The sequence below is a fragment of the Xenopus laevis genome, chromosome 1S, assembly GCF_017654675.1.
Source record: "Xenopus laevis strain J_2021 chromosome 1S, Xenopus_laevis_v10.1, whole genome shotgun sequence".
NCBI lineage: Eukaryota > Metazoa > Chordata > Amphibia > Anura > Pipidae > Xenopus > Xenopus laevis.
Window position 1 is genome coordinate 102,774,735 of NC_054372.1, and position 12,704 is coordinate 102,787,438.

The window sequence follows — 12,704 nt, forward strand, 5'->3', positions numbered from 1 at the left end:
GTGTGCCTCTTTTACAGAGGCTAACATTGTACGCTGCTAGGAATGCTGCATATATTACTGTTCTCTTATTCTTTGAATATGTAATTGGTGCACAGCATATTATAATTATTTACAATGTGAAAGGCAGGGTGCAAGTTGCAAATAATGAGTGCAATGTGCCATTTTTTGTACTTTATATACTGCCATCACCAACTGTCTCCATTGCTGCAGGTCTCTGCTCTCTGTTTTGGAGCACAGATGCCTGCAGTTAGCCACATGCCTGCATTTAGCTGTATTTATGAGGGCAGGAATCACATGCAGACCTCATTTAGACACAATTTAGGGAGCTTCAGAGGATTCTGTCTGCAATGGGGTCTTACCACCTTTCCTATAGTTAGGGCTCTTTTTCTCAGGTTGACCCTTACAGACAGAGTGGATGGTCTGCCTGCTTCTTGTACTTTATCAAAATCTATGTAGCCGTGGCTCTTAAAACAACAAGCACAAGTCTATTGCAAGTACTATATGTGGTACCCATTTATTTGATGTCATGGATGCTTCTTCAAGATGAGTGCCTGCCTTCATGTTATTCTTCTCTACCCTGAGCAACCCCAATTGAGTCTACACTGGCAGATGCAGAATTTAACCCACCAATAGCTCTTACTTTTTCCTGACTTCCACTGAGGAACTGTATATCTTTTACCCTGGGGTCTTCTGGTTCTAGATACTTAAAGGAGAAGGAAAGCTACAGAGGCATTTTATTGCCAATAGATTAGCTGCAATAGTGCAAACTAGAATGCTATATTTATTCTGTGGAATGTTTTACCATACCTGAGTAAAAAGCTCTAGAAATCTCTGTTTGTTTAGGATAGGAGCTGCAGTATTAATGTGGTGTGACATCACTTCCTGCCTGAGTCTCTCCCTGCTCTGGGCTCAGATTACAGCAGAGAAGGGAGGGGTGGGGGGAGAGGAGAAAACTGAGCATGCTCTTGCCCAGGGCAATGAGGTTTAAGCTGAAGGCAGGAAGTCTGATACAGAAGCCCATGAGTACACAATAGAAGGAAAGAAATGCTGTGTTTCTTTTGACAGAGGACTCAGAGCAGCATTACTTTGGGGGTTTACTTCTATATTTAGATGGACCTTTCTGATAAGGCTTACTTATTTTTAACCTTTTCTTCTCCTTTAAGACAGCTCAGCTGTTTTTGTCTTTTTATTTTCAGAAACTTTTTTAATATCTAATTTTATTGCATCAACGTTTCTGTGAATATATATATATATATATATATATATATATATATATATATATATATAATCAAATGCTTCACCGGCACTCACCCTCAATAAATCAAGTCCCGGGTGCTCCTCAAAGGAGAACAAATAGATGCAATCAGAAGCACTCACGGTTGCAGTGATCAAAGTATCTCTTTTATTGGAGTGTCACAAACTACCCCACATCAACGCGTTTCGGTTCTCTCAGAACCGTCGTCAGGATCCTGACGACGGTTCTGAGAGAACCGAAACGCGTTGATGTGGGGTAGTTTGTGACACTCCAATAAAAGAGATACTTTGATCACTGCAACCGTGAGTGCTTCTGATTGCATCTATATATATATATACTTGATTCATAGCGATTAGTAATTAGGACAAGGTATGATTCTGCATTCATCAGGCCTTTTACATATTCAGTCACTGCCCTGTAGCATTCTTTAATATTGGTATCTGAGGAAGGGCACAGGGAAGCAACCAAACGTAATTTTCAAAACCTGTGAAATCAATGCTGTCTCTTTTAACATATAAAAAGTAATATAAACATATAACATAAAAAGTAGTTCCAACACATTCAGTATATGTATGTGTGTGCATAAAGCCTATTGAAATGTACATTCTGCATCCATTCTTGTCTCCATGAGCGGATATATATCTGTTTAGTACCCACAGTACTGTTATCAGTTTGCTTGATGCATTGTAGCATCTATTGTGAGCTCTATATTAAGTCCTTATGTTTTCTCGGACCTCCGAGAAATGTATCCTTCGAGTATTACCCTTTTCAGAAAACAGATGCCAAGAGATGCCATGTGTGCATAGGCAACAAGAAGATATATGTAAATTATATATTCAGTTTCCAGGCCTCGAGGATTGATGGAGGGGGAGAGGAAGCACATTCTTTTCAGTCATCTCCGGCTGGGAAATAGCAGCTCTGCATGTAAGTGGTGGGGGGCTGGGGTGGTTGGAGGGGATCAGCATCCCTTGGGTATACATCTAAACACAAAATATGCCTGCTATGCATATTGTGTGACACCTGGATTCTGAGCGGAATTGGGAGATGAGGCATAATGTGCACAAACAATTAAGTAGTGCAAAACAACAATTTCTGTGCTTTCATTTGTGACAAAAAGAGAGAATGTCCCTAGCTCATGCTTACTGTATATAGAACGGAAGTATGTCCAACTGGCTGATGTAGAATTACAAGATCCAACCTCCTGCTATGAATGCATTGTAAACACTGTTGGGGGATGCTAATAGTCAACAGCAGGCAAATCTCATTTCAATCTTTTTCTTGGATTGGGGGTATGTGCACAGTGTAAAGCATGTGCATGTGCATTTGCATGTGTGAAGGACATTAATGCGAAAACAAATTGTTGATAGAAGAACATATTAGTTTGTATATGTATTAGGTATTGATTTGAGGGATATTAAACCTTTAGCCCCCCAGCTCTTGTTCAGCCAACATAAAACCAGCTCGTTGGACACTGGTTAGATAAACCTGCATTACATATTTCTCACCTAGATTGGGACTGTAGCCATCCAGCAATGTTCCTAACATCTCTACCTTTGGCCCTCACCACCATCATATAGAGCAAACCTAAATCCCCATAAATTGTTCTGCATTTCAGTGTATTAGCTGGGGCACATTGAAACTGACATCTCTACAGGGACTTGCTGGTTGCTTGCCCTAACCACCAGGCCAGGAGAGCAGCGGTCAAGTTCTCATTCCCTTTTTATCTGGGTCTAGGGCTTAACTATGTCACTGTACCATCATTATTGGTGGTTTGGGGTCAGCCAATCAGGTCTGACCCTGCCCTATATAAGCCCAGCCCTTCTCACCAGCCGTGTCAGTGCATTGGCCTAATTTGAGCCTTAAGGCACTGTCCCTGGCTCTTGTCTCCCTGCTCTGGCTCCTGTTCCAGTCCTGTTTGTCCTGTCCTCTTACTCAAGTCCTCCTGCTCAAACCCCATCCAGACCTGTTCTATGCCTGATTCATCCTGTCCTGTCCCAGAGTATTCATCCTGTCCTGCCACCGATCTTTGCCCACTCTGCCCTGCTTCATTCTGTTCCTGATTTTAGGTTCAGAGCTAATGTAGAGATCAGCAGCATGGAGTCAGATCACATTAGTTAGAATGGTTAAGGTTAAAAACACTATTGATTCAAGTTAATCTGGTTGGCTGACAATGTTTGACAAAGAGACCAAGCATAATCCGAAGAGTTTAACCAGTCAATGTCTTTACTCCCCGATGCTAATCTTGAGTCCAGTGGCACAACTACTGGAGGTATAAGGGGTGCTGGAGACACAATGGTGCAAGATCCCCAGGGACCCCTGAAATCCTGGTAGTTATGCCACTATCTAATGTCTATTAAAGCCTAACAAGGTGATTTGGCCATGCTGCCTCAACCCCTTTCAGCACCCTGTCCCCCATGCATGCACATGCGACAACCTTTTTTTGCTGGAGGTTGGGGCAAAAAGGACAGGTAGGGGGCTCAGTCCGGCCCTGTGGCAATGCTGTAATAATCAGAGGCAGGTACAAGGAGGCACCTTCTCCGGCCCAAGCTAGCGAGTCATTTCGTTGTGCAAGTAAGAGAGTGGCACATAACACAGGCTGCAACATGGCGTGTTCTAACTTCCAGCCCTATGACAGGACTATGGCACTGATGCTGCATTCTGCACACTGGATTTTTTATTTGCCACAAGGTGCAGAGCACTTTCAGACCCTGGGTAGAAGTCCTCTCTGCATTATCACTAAGGGGCATGCTGCTCTTGCATTTCTGTCCAAGGTTTTGGTAAATGACCCCGATTGTAAGTCCACACTCTGTAGATACAACTGCTAGCATTCTAAATTTGGGGCCTGAAAAATTTAAAATTCAGACTTTAATAGAGAGGGAATAAGTATATACTGATTTAGGACTGTGCCCAAGTACAGTATAGAGAACTCACTGACCTGCTTCTTCTTTTTCTTTGCAGTTATACATTTCCTTTATCATCCTACCAAACCATAAATTCCCCTCCCTGCAACCTTCACTGTTTGTAAGATGCTCCAACCAACTTTGGGTATCAAGGATGCTGTTTCTATGGCAACCTTGTAATTACCACATACATGCGAGCAGGCAGCAGAGATGCAAGAGGAATTATCCCTGCAGCTTCATAGCTAAGTTAATGGGTCATCTCCACCTAACCTGCAGCATAACGTGAAGTGGTTGGCATATATTTTTGTTTTCTTAACTTATTTTTTTTTAACATATCATGAACAGTTTTTGTTGCCTCGGAGACACATACTGTTCTTTGAAAGTTAAAACCCTGCAGTTAAAAGAAAGTACAGAATTGTGAGAGACAGAAATGTTGCTTCCTATTAAACACACACACACACATATGTACAGTATATACAGTATGTATTCCCTTGTCCTTTTCCACCATTCTGTAACTGTAAAAAAGGTTTTTGCTTTAGGAAACACTTAAATCATAAAATACAATAGAAAAATAAATCATATTGAATAATATTTTTTCATTCTTGTGCAGTGGGTAAATTATTGTCATGCATAAGTGTTTAGATCCTATTAACAATTATAATGCAAAGCAATAAATGGAGTTCTATGGCATTCTCACAAAGGTAGGGGGGTAGTAAAATCCCCTGGATGCTGTTATCTGGCCCTCGGGCCTCTCTTTGAATAGCTTTGACATGATGCAGTGATCTACACTGACAAGTTTTCACGCATCAGCTGTGAAACTGTGAAAAACCACTGAGAGAAAACAGGTCATATCATTAAAATAACTATTATTCCCAGAATTCATCAGCCACTAGGTGACAGTTTGTTAGAAACTGACCCTATTATTTTATGTTAATGCACCACCATTATTGGCCATATACAATTCCCATGGAATCCAACACAATCCTTGACATCCACTGGCTTGCCAGAGTTTACATTACAAAAAAAATACCACTAAGTGAACTGGGTCTCTGTATTGAATATAGCCTCGAGCACACATCATCGTGGATGCTACTTTTGCTTCTGACACTTTTTGACAGTTTGCTGGTGGGGTTTTACATTATAAATGCATTTAAAGGGTACTTGCCATATCTCAATTTAGATGCAATTATTAGATAGACTTAACAATCTTTGATGGCACTAATTAGCCTATCAAACCTGATGTCAGTTTTATGTGTGAAAATGCTTGTTAAACATTGTGATAAACAGTGTTTGCATGTTCTATACCTTTCTCAGAAAATATATACTATAGTGTTTAAGGACATGTTTATTATATCTTGTTTATGTTTATTGCTATGCAGCACTGCTGACACTAGATGGCACCCTCTACAGCAGTCCAGGGAGTATCCTAGACTAGAGTTTCCTAGGATTCTATGGTTATGACACTTTCCATGTGGAGCCGGCTAGGCAGTTCTGCAGTCTGTTGAATAAAGCCTACAACCAAAGCCTTCTGTGTGTGTATGGGTCAAGATTCTACATATACCAGCACCATATTTCATATTTTATTAACCATTGCATTAACTTATATTAACCATTGCCATACTATATATATAGTGAATACAGTACCCCCTATTGTAAAATACAAGGATATTATAAGTTACCGAGGAGTTTCATGACCATATAAAAACACGAGGCCGCATGTTTTTATACAGGTCATTGAACTACGAGGGAGCTTTTCATATCCTCATATTTTGCAACTGGGGGTACTTTGTTTATTATAATACACAAGTTTCAGTGAGTCATGTGACAGAAATGACATCAGAACTCACCGTTTATAACTGATGACATCAGAACTCACCGTTTATAAGGATATAATTTACAAGATATTCATGGCTTTTGTGTATTATATATATATAAAATGTATAATGAGATATTGGATAAAAAAAAAGCTCAAAATAGGCAGAGGCACTCTGCCAATGAGGCCTCAGACGGCAGCGCCCCCCTAGTTTTCAACCCAGAAATTCGGCTCATTTAGTGCAGAGAGTGCAAGTGACGTGCACTAGTGGCGGCGCAAAACGAAGGCCACCTCGGGCCGCAAAATGGACAGGCTCCTGGAAATAGGGTAATAATCCACACCTTTGTTTAATTAAATAAATAAATGCAAAGGAAGTGATTTTTCAGCTCACAACATAAGAATATGGCCAAGGGGACACTAAACTTTGTTTAGAGGAGGAGATAGGCAGATCCACTCTTATGTGAACACCCCATAGCTCCATTGACAGGTCCTGTGTGGGCTATAGAGGGGGGTGTTTAAGAGTGGATCCTCTTCTTCTAAAAAATGCCTGCGGAGGAAAGCAGACAATCTACTTAGTGTGCCCTTGACCAAAGTCCTGTCAGGGCCCAGGGCTTATCATACTTTGCCAGACTTTATTATAAATATATGAAGAACTGTCCCAACATTTGGCCCATCCAGGTCTAGTCTGGGATTCATAATAGTACAAAGGGTCCAAACAGCTACCCCACCAGTCCACCACTCTCTATGGCATCTTACAGCAGCCTGTCTGCCATTGGCCAGAACCGATAGATTGCCAGCCCAGGCCTTGGGCCTTCAGCTCTTGTTAAATATCAACTCTCTTTCCCTTTGGCAGTCTCACACTGCTGGGAGCTGTACTTCAAAAGTAGTATGTGACATAAGTTAGACACACTAAAACCGCTATTGTCTCCATCATACTATACCTGCTATGCCACAGCCACAGTCCCTTCCCAGAGACTATTATCCCACTGTTACTATAGGCACCATCTCTCTCTACTATACCTGCTATGGCTCAGCCACTGTCCCTTCCCAGAGGCTATTAGGGACATATGAAAGCAAGGTTTTTTTTAAATATAATATCCAGTCCTCTCATAGCAAATGTAAAAGGCTGTGTATTGCTGTATTTAATAAATGCAGTGAATTGTACTGAACATCTACCAAAGAACAAATAGACATTGTTCTGCAATGTAAACTGTATTGAATGCCTATTTTTTAAGGGCTCATTATTCTCGGTATCAATTTTCATGCAAATGCCTGTAAAATCCTTCAGGTAAAGCAACTTTCAAGTCTATTTCGTATAAAACACATTTTAAACCGTTTTTACAACTCATTCTGCTAACTTCATCTTTTGGTTGTTGGTAGACAGCATTGCTATTGATTAGAAAATAAATTCTTTCCTCCCCCAAAGTGCCATGTTGCCATTTCTACCCACTGTTGCTATTTAGAAATACAAGGGAGTGTTCCAATTAACACTGTAAGAAAAAAAACTCTATAAATATCAGAGCATGATAATAATAGCACAATCATTGAACCGTAATTAAGAACATATAATTCAATCAGTTCTAAGCTTGTAAATGAGCACCTAAGGAAAAGCAACTTTTTCTTCTGTCACTGCATCAGATGTCACCAGCGACTCCATGAATAAGTCCATTTGGGAAACAGGCAGGTAGTATTGGAAATATTACATTATTTTTAAATCAGAATCTAATATTGCCATAAAGTCATATATTTGCTATATATCTGCATGATTCCACCACAACACTTTAAAACATCCAATGTGGTAATATCATAGTAGCTGGATAGTTTAGGACACATGAGCAAGCAATAATATGCAATAAGATTTATGATCAACTAAGGATCTTCTCTATTTTACTTAGTGCAAGACTCCATAACCTCCCTGTTACACTTCTGTAACTTCATGTGTACATATCCTCCACATTGGTGTACTTGCTTATTATAAATTCCGCCCCGGAGAAGTTGCACAAATCACTGTGTGAACATATAGATGGACACCTGCCCTTTTAAATATTTGATATGGTGAATATGTGGTTTATACTCAACCTGTTTCATGCTCTTTACAACAGATGAATTGCCACCAAACATAGTGATTCATTTAAGGTAAAATGGTAAAAAGCTTTTATGTCTCTTTACTAATATGTCTTCCTTTTCCAGTATCATGCTACATGATCGTGTTAGCCCATCAAATACCATGAATACTAGGTTCAGCAATGAGTGCTGATGAGTATCAGAACTTTCAATGATCATTTTCTATACTCTGATACCCTCATGAATATAATAAGGTCAGCACTTAAAGTATGAAGAGTAGTTACTGACTGGTAGCAAAAATGAAGGCTAAGAATTTTTCATTAAAGTGGACCTGTCACCCAAAAAAATTATTCAAAATCCTATTTTATCACATTAGTCAAGCAAAATGAACTTTAATTACACTATATAAATTATTTGAATCTTGTTTCCTTCAGTCTGGGAATTCATAATTATAACAAGCAGGCAGGAGCCATTTTGTGGACACTGTTATTAAGACAAGTCTTGTATCATCTCAGACTCTTGTTTGTGCACCAGAATAGGGGACCTGATGTCCATCCCCATTTACTGGTTACACAATTAAATGGTAAAGAGAACGGGGGAATGTGGGGAGAGCAGTGACATGTAGGAAGTGCTGAATGGAAAGTGAAAGTAATTGTCAGACAATATTTGATTGACAGCTAAGATTTTTAAATGAGTTTACAACAGCTATGAATGCTTTAATAAAAAATTTAAATTGGATTTCATGTTTAATTTGAAAAGGACTTTTATTATACAGATTTTGGTGTCTGGGTGACGGGTCCACTTTAAATGGATATGCAAACAAAGGATAACAGGAAAAAAACAGTAATACAACTGGCAAAGCTCTTAAGTAGAAATGTATAGACTGATTGATCTTGAGGTTTCATAGATCATGGAGGTACTCCTGTTCACTCTTGCAACTACAGTCATGTGGCTTTTGTAATAATAATTTCTAAAAATCGAAATGAATATTCCCTCCAAAATTTAGGTTCAGGTTGGGCAGCCCATTTACAGCCCTAAGGTGGACAGCACCCTAGTTGGAAAGCTCATGCTTCAAGATTAGTGATGTGTGGGTCCAGGCCTGCCTCACTGCCCCATTTGGGGGGCGAGTTTGGATTGAGCTCTTCTGCCTGCTCTCCCCGCCCTAGACCTTGCAGTGCCGACTTCCAGTTTTATAGGTGCGAACCTGCTCGTCCCTTTTGTTATGTCATTGACGGGTCTATAAAAGGAAGGCGGGCGCAGATCGGGGGCAATCGGGTCCGGGTCCGGTTCGAGTCGAGTTTTTCTCAACCCACACATCACTATTCAAGATATAACATTCAATGGCGCTGAAGGATAATAGATCTTTATATCAATTCTTTTTAGGGTTTCCTCTGTATGGTTTCCAAAAAAACCTAAATGTCCCCATTGATTTTAGAATTCATAATACCGCTCTGTCTGTCCAACAAAATCCTTCATCTTCTCCTTGATGAGGGACTATGATTTTACCCCTACAGACACAGCATTTTTTTCCTGGGATAAAAAGATAAAATTATGTCCTCAGGTCCTAATGTTTGGGTCCATTTGTACCCCTGTAACCATAGTTCCTCTTTTATTCTCATTTTCACATAGTGGAATGTCATTCTCTTTACCACATTTACCTTTTCATGAACATATTTCATCAGATTAGGTAATGATAAACCTTGTGAACCAAACTAGTAACTGTGGTGAAATCAGTGGAATAAGATACTAAGAATGGGTGGCAATGGCTTTATATAGAAATTAATAATATATATTTATACTGGCAATGGAAATGAAAAAAGTGAATTCTGCACCTGAGGACCCTAAAGTAGAGCTTTGTTATTTTACATTTTCTGCTTCATTAACAAAAAAGATTATATAGAATAAGAGCAGAAATGCATGATTTTTGTATCTATTAAATCCGTTTGCCATGCAAAAGGCAAAAGAATGGGAGATCAGCCAGCAAAAAGATGGATCCCTTCCCCCTTTCCAGTTCACAACCAAGTCCTGTAACTGTATTACACACATTAACCACCTCATACATATGAAACTGAATCTTAAAAATGTGCTGCTATTTTTATTGCCTCATTAAAAAACAAACAAAAACAAGAGACAGCTGCATTGGCAAAATCTTTAAAAAATGGTTAACCATTAGGGTCTTGTGGTCTTTTTGTGGATTTATATTAATTTGGGCAAAGAAAACACAGAGATATTGCATAGTTTAGAGTTATATCGATTGGAGCATTTGATTCAAAGTTTGGTCATTCAGAACTCACAGTATGTGCATTTAAACACACAGGAGGATGGATTAAGAATTACTGTGCTTTGTGCCCAAATTTGTTCAGAAACTGCCAGTCTTTGAGATAAAATCTGTCTCGTGGGTAATGAGTGATCTTAGTTTCCCAAGAATCTAACAAGTTTATCCTCAGTTCATCTCAATTCGATTTTACAATAATTATTCAGTATATCTGTGGTAGAAATATAAGCAACGTGGCCGTATAAAACAGAAATTTTTTTTGTAAGGAATGAAACAGCTTGGCAGAAGCAGTGTAGATCAAGACACTCGGACAGCAAAGGCTTTGCAAGTACACCCTTTAGCTCACTACATGACATGACAGCACTAATGGGATGGAAGTATCTTACTAAAACAAAGCTATTTCTGGCTGCCTAACCTATTAGCACTTCCTGGCATCATTTTCTTTCATTCACATGTCACGTAAGGAGTAAAGGGGAAATAGCAGCAGAGATTGCCTTACCTTAGATACTTCACTGGTTCTGTATTGTGCTTGTCTCCAATCTCTGAGTTGTTCATTTTCCTGTATTTGGGCTCTGTCAGTGTGTCTCTGTAACTGGCTGGGTACACAGCTCACTGTTTCTCTGTGGCTTTGTGGAAAGATACAGGGGAAGCAGCAGCCAATGAACAGAGAGCAACGATGTCTGAATTCCACCGGATTGGATCCTATTTTCAGGTAGCTTTTGCTCTCATTCATTTAACCTTTTGCTTAACACAACACAGCAAGAGATGAAATGCTTGTTCGGTCTCACAAAAAAACCCTCTGATTTTGGAGTGACACTTGTAAATTTATTAATGCTCTTACATATTTCTTAACATGTCATGGATTGATTATTTTTCAGTCCATTATTATTATTACTATTATTATTTTTTACCCATATCTATAAAACACCCACATGTTTCACAGCATTGTATAATAAAGGGGTTTATACAGATTCAAATACAGGTCCTGTTATCCAGAATTCTCAGGACCTGGTGTCTTCCAGATAATGGCTCTGTCTGTAATTTGGATCTTCATACCACAAGTCTACAAGAAAATCATATAAGCATTAAATAAACCCAAAAGGCTGATTTTACTCTAAACAAGGATTTATTATATCTTAATTTGGATCAAGTACAAGGTACTGTTTTATTATTACATAAAAAAGGAATTTATTTTCAAATATTTGGATTATTTGGATAAAATGGAGTCTATAGGGAGACGGCCTTTCCGTAATTCGGAGCTTTCTGGATAACGGGTTTCCGGATAATGGATCCCATACCTGTACTAAAAAAAAAAAACAACCGCTAACCAATACAGGATGTAAAGAGCTTACAATGTAAAATATATATATATATATATGATTAAAGGACAGTTTTGGTTTCCAAATCAAAAATTTCAATTTAAACATAGATAAATTAATCTGAGGGTTAAAACAATTATAGTGTCATTAGTATATTTATTTCATAGCACATACATTATGTGGAAATTTAGGACAGCAGATTATATATCCAATCATCTTGAGCTCCCAGGAGAATGTGCCAGAATCAGGATGAAAATCTAAATAGTGTGCAATAATTTTAAATGTAATCCCTAATGATGGTATTACCTACCTGCCCTGTGCAATTTTGTGCACTGCATATTCTGTATATACTTGTACCACAGTATCAATGTAGCAGCAGTCAGCTCTCCTCAGAGCTCTACTTTCCATTCTGTGATTCTCCATCTCACATGATTCAAGTAGGGCACTCCTGCCACGAGGCAAGTTGAGAAATGCTAAACAGGTAACCATGGGGGGTGAGGGGGGCAACATTGGGTAAACTGCTGCATGGACTGAATCGTCCCTGGATAGTCAGTGGAGAGTGGACTACTACTGCTGCATTGTTGTAGTCAGAAGCAGCAGACTTGTTTTCACTAACAATTACATTTACAAATGATTGAAAATGAATGAAAATCTGTAATTAACTACTGTAAGTGCCTTAGTGCTAACCTTGCTGTCCAAAATATAAAGGTACTTTGCATTGACCAATTATAGATAAAAAGATAAATACAGTTTTTTTGCTGAGCAAAAACAAGGATATTCAAAGATCAGAGAGATGTTAGTGCTTGGTAAATCTAAGCAACTCTTCTACTTTTGGATTCACAGTGGAATTCGCGCAGCACTCACTTGTTATGCATAAACAATTGGTTTATTAGAGCTCTAACATGGCTGTACATGCATTTCAAGAAGGAAGTATATCAAACCATAGAAAGTAAAGAGAAAATGACACTAGAAAAGCACATCCATTAGCAGATAGAATGCATAGCAATGAAAGAACAATTTGACAAGCAGCTCCCACTAGTGGTATACAACACAGCCAGCTAACGTATTCATCCATCCA

General features: G+C 39.0%; 1 protein-coding gene across 1 annotated transcript in view; it reads right to left on the reverse strand.

Annotated features, from left to right (window-relative positions):
• Nucleotides 1–10,951, reverse strand: part of yjefn3.S (YjeF N-terminal domain containing 3 S homeolog) — a 63,344-nt gene extending 52,393 nt beyond the window's left edge. Inside the window, exon 1 of the mRNA XM_018239853.2 lies at nucleotides 10,807–10,951. Within this exon, the coding sequence (XP_018095342.2) occupies nucleotides 10,807–10,862 (56 nt within the window). The 5' untranslated portion in view covers nucleotides 10,863–10,951. The remainder of the gene's footprint in view (nucleotides 1–10,806) is intronic.
• Between the last annotated feature and the right edge of the window lie 1,753 nt (nucleotides 10,952–12,704).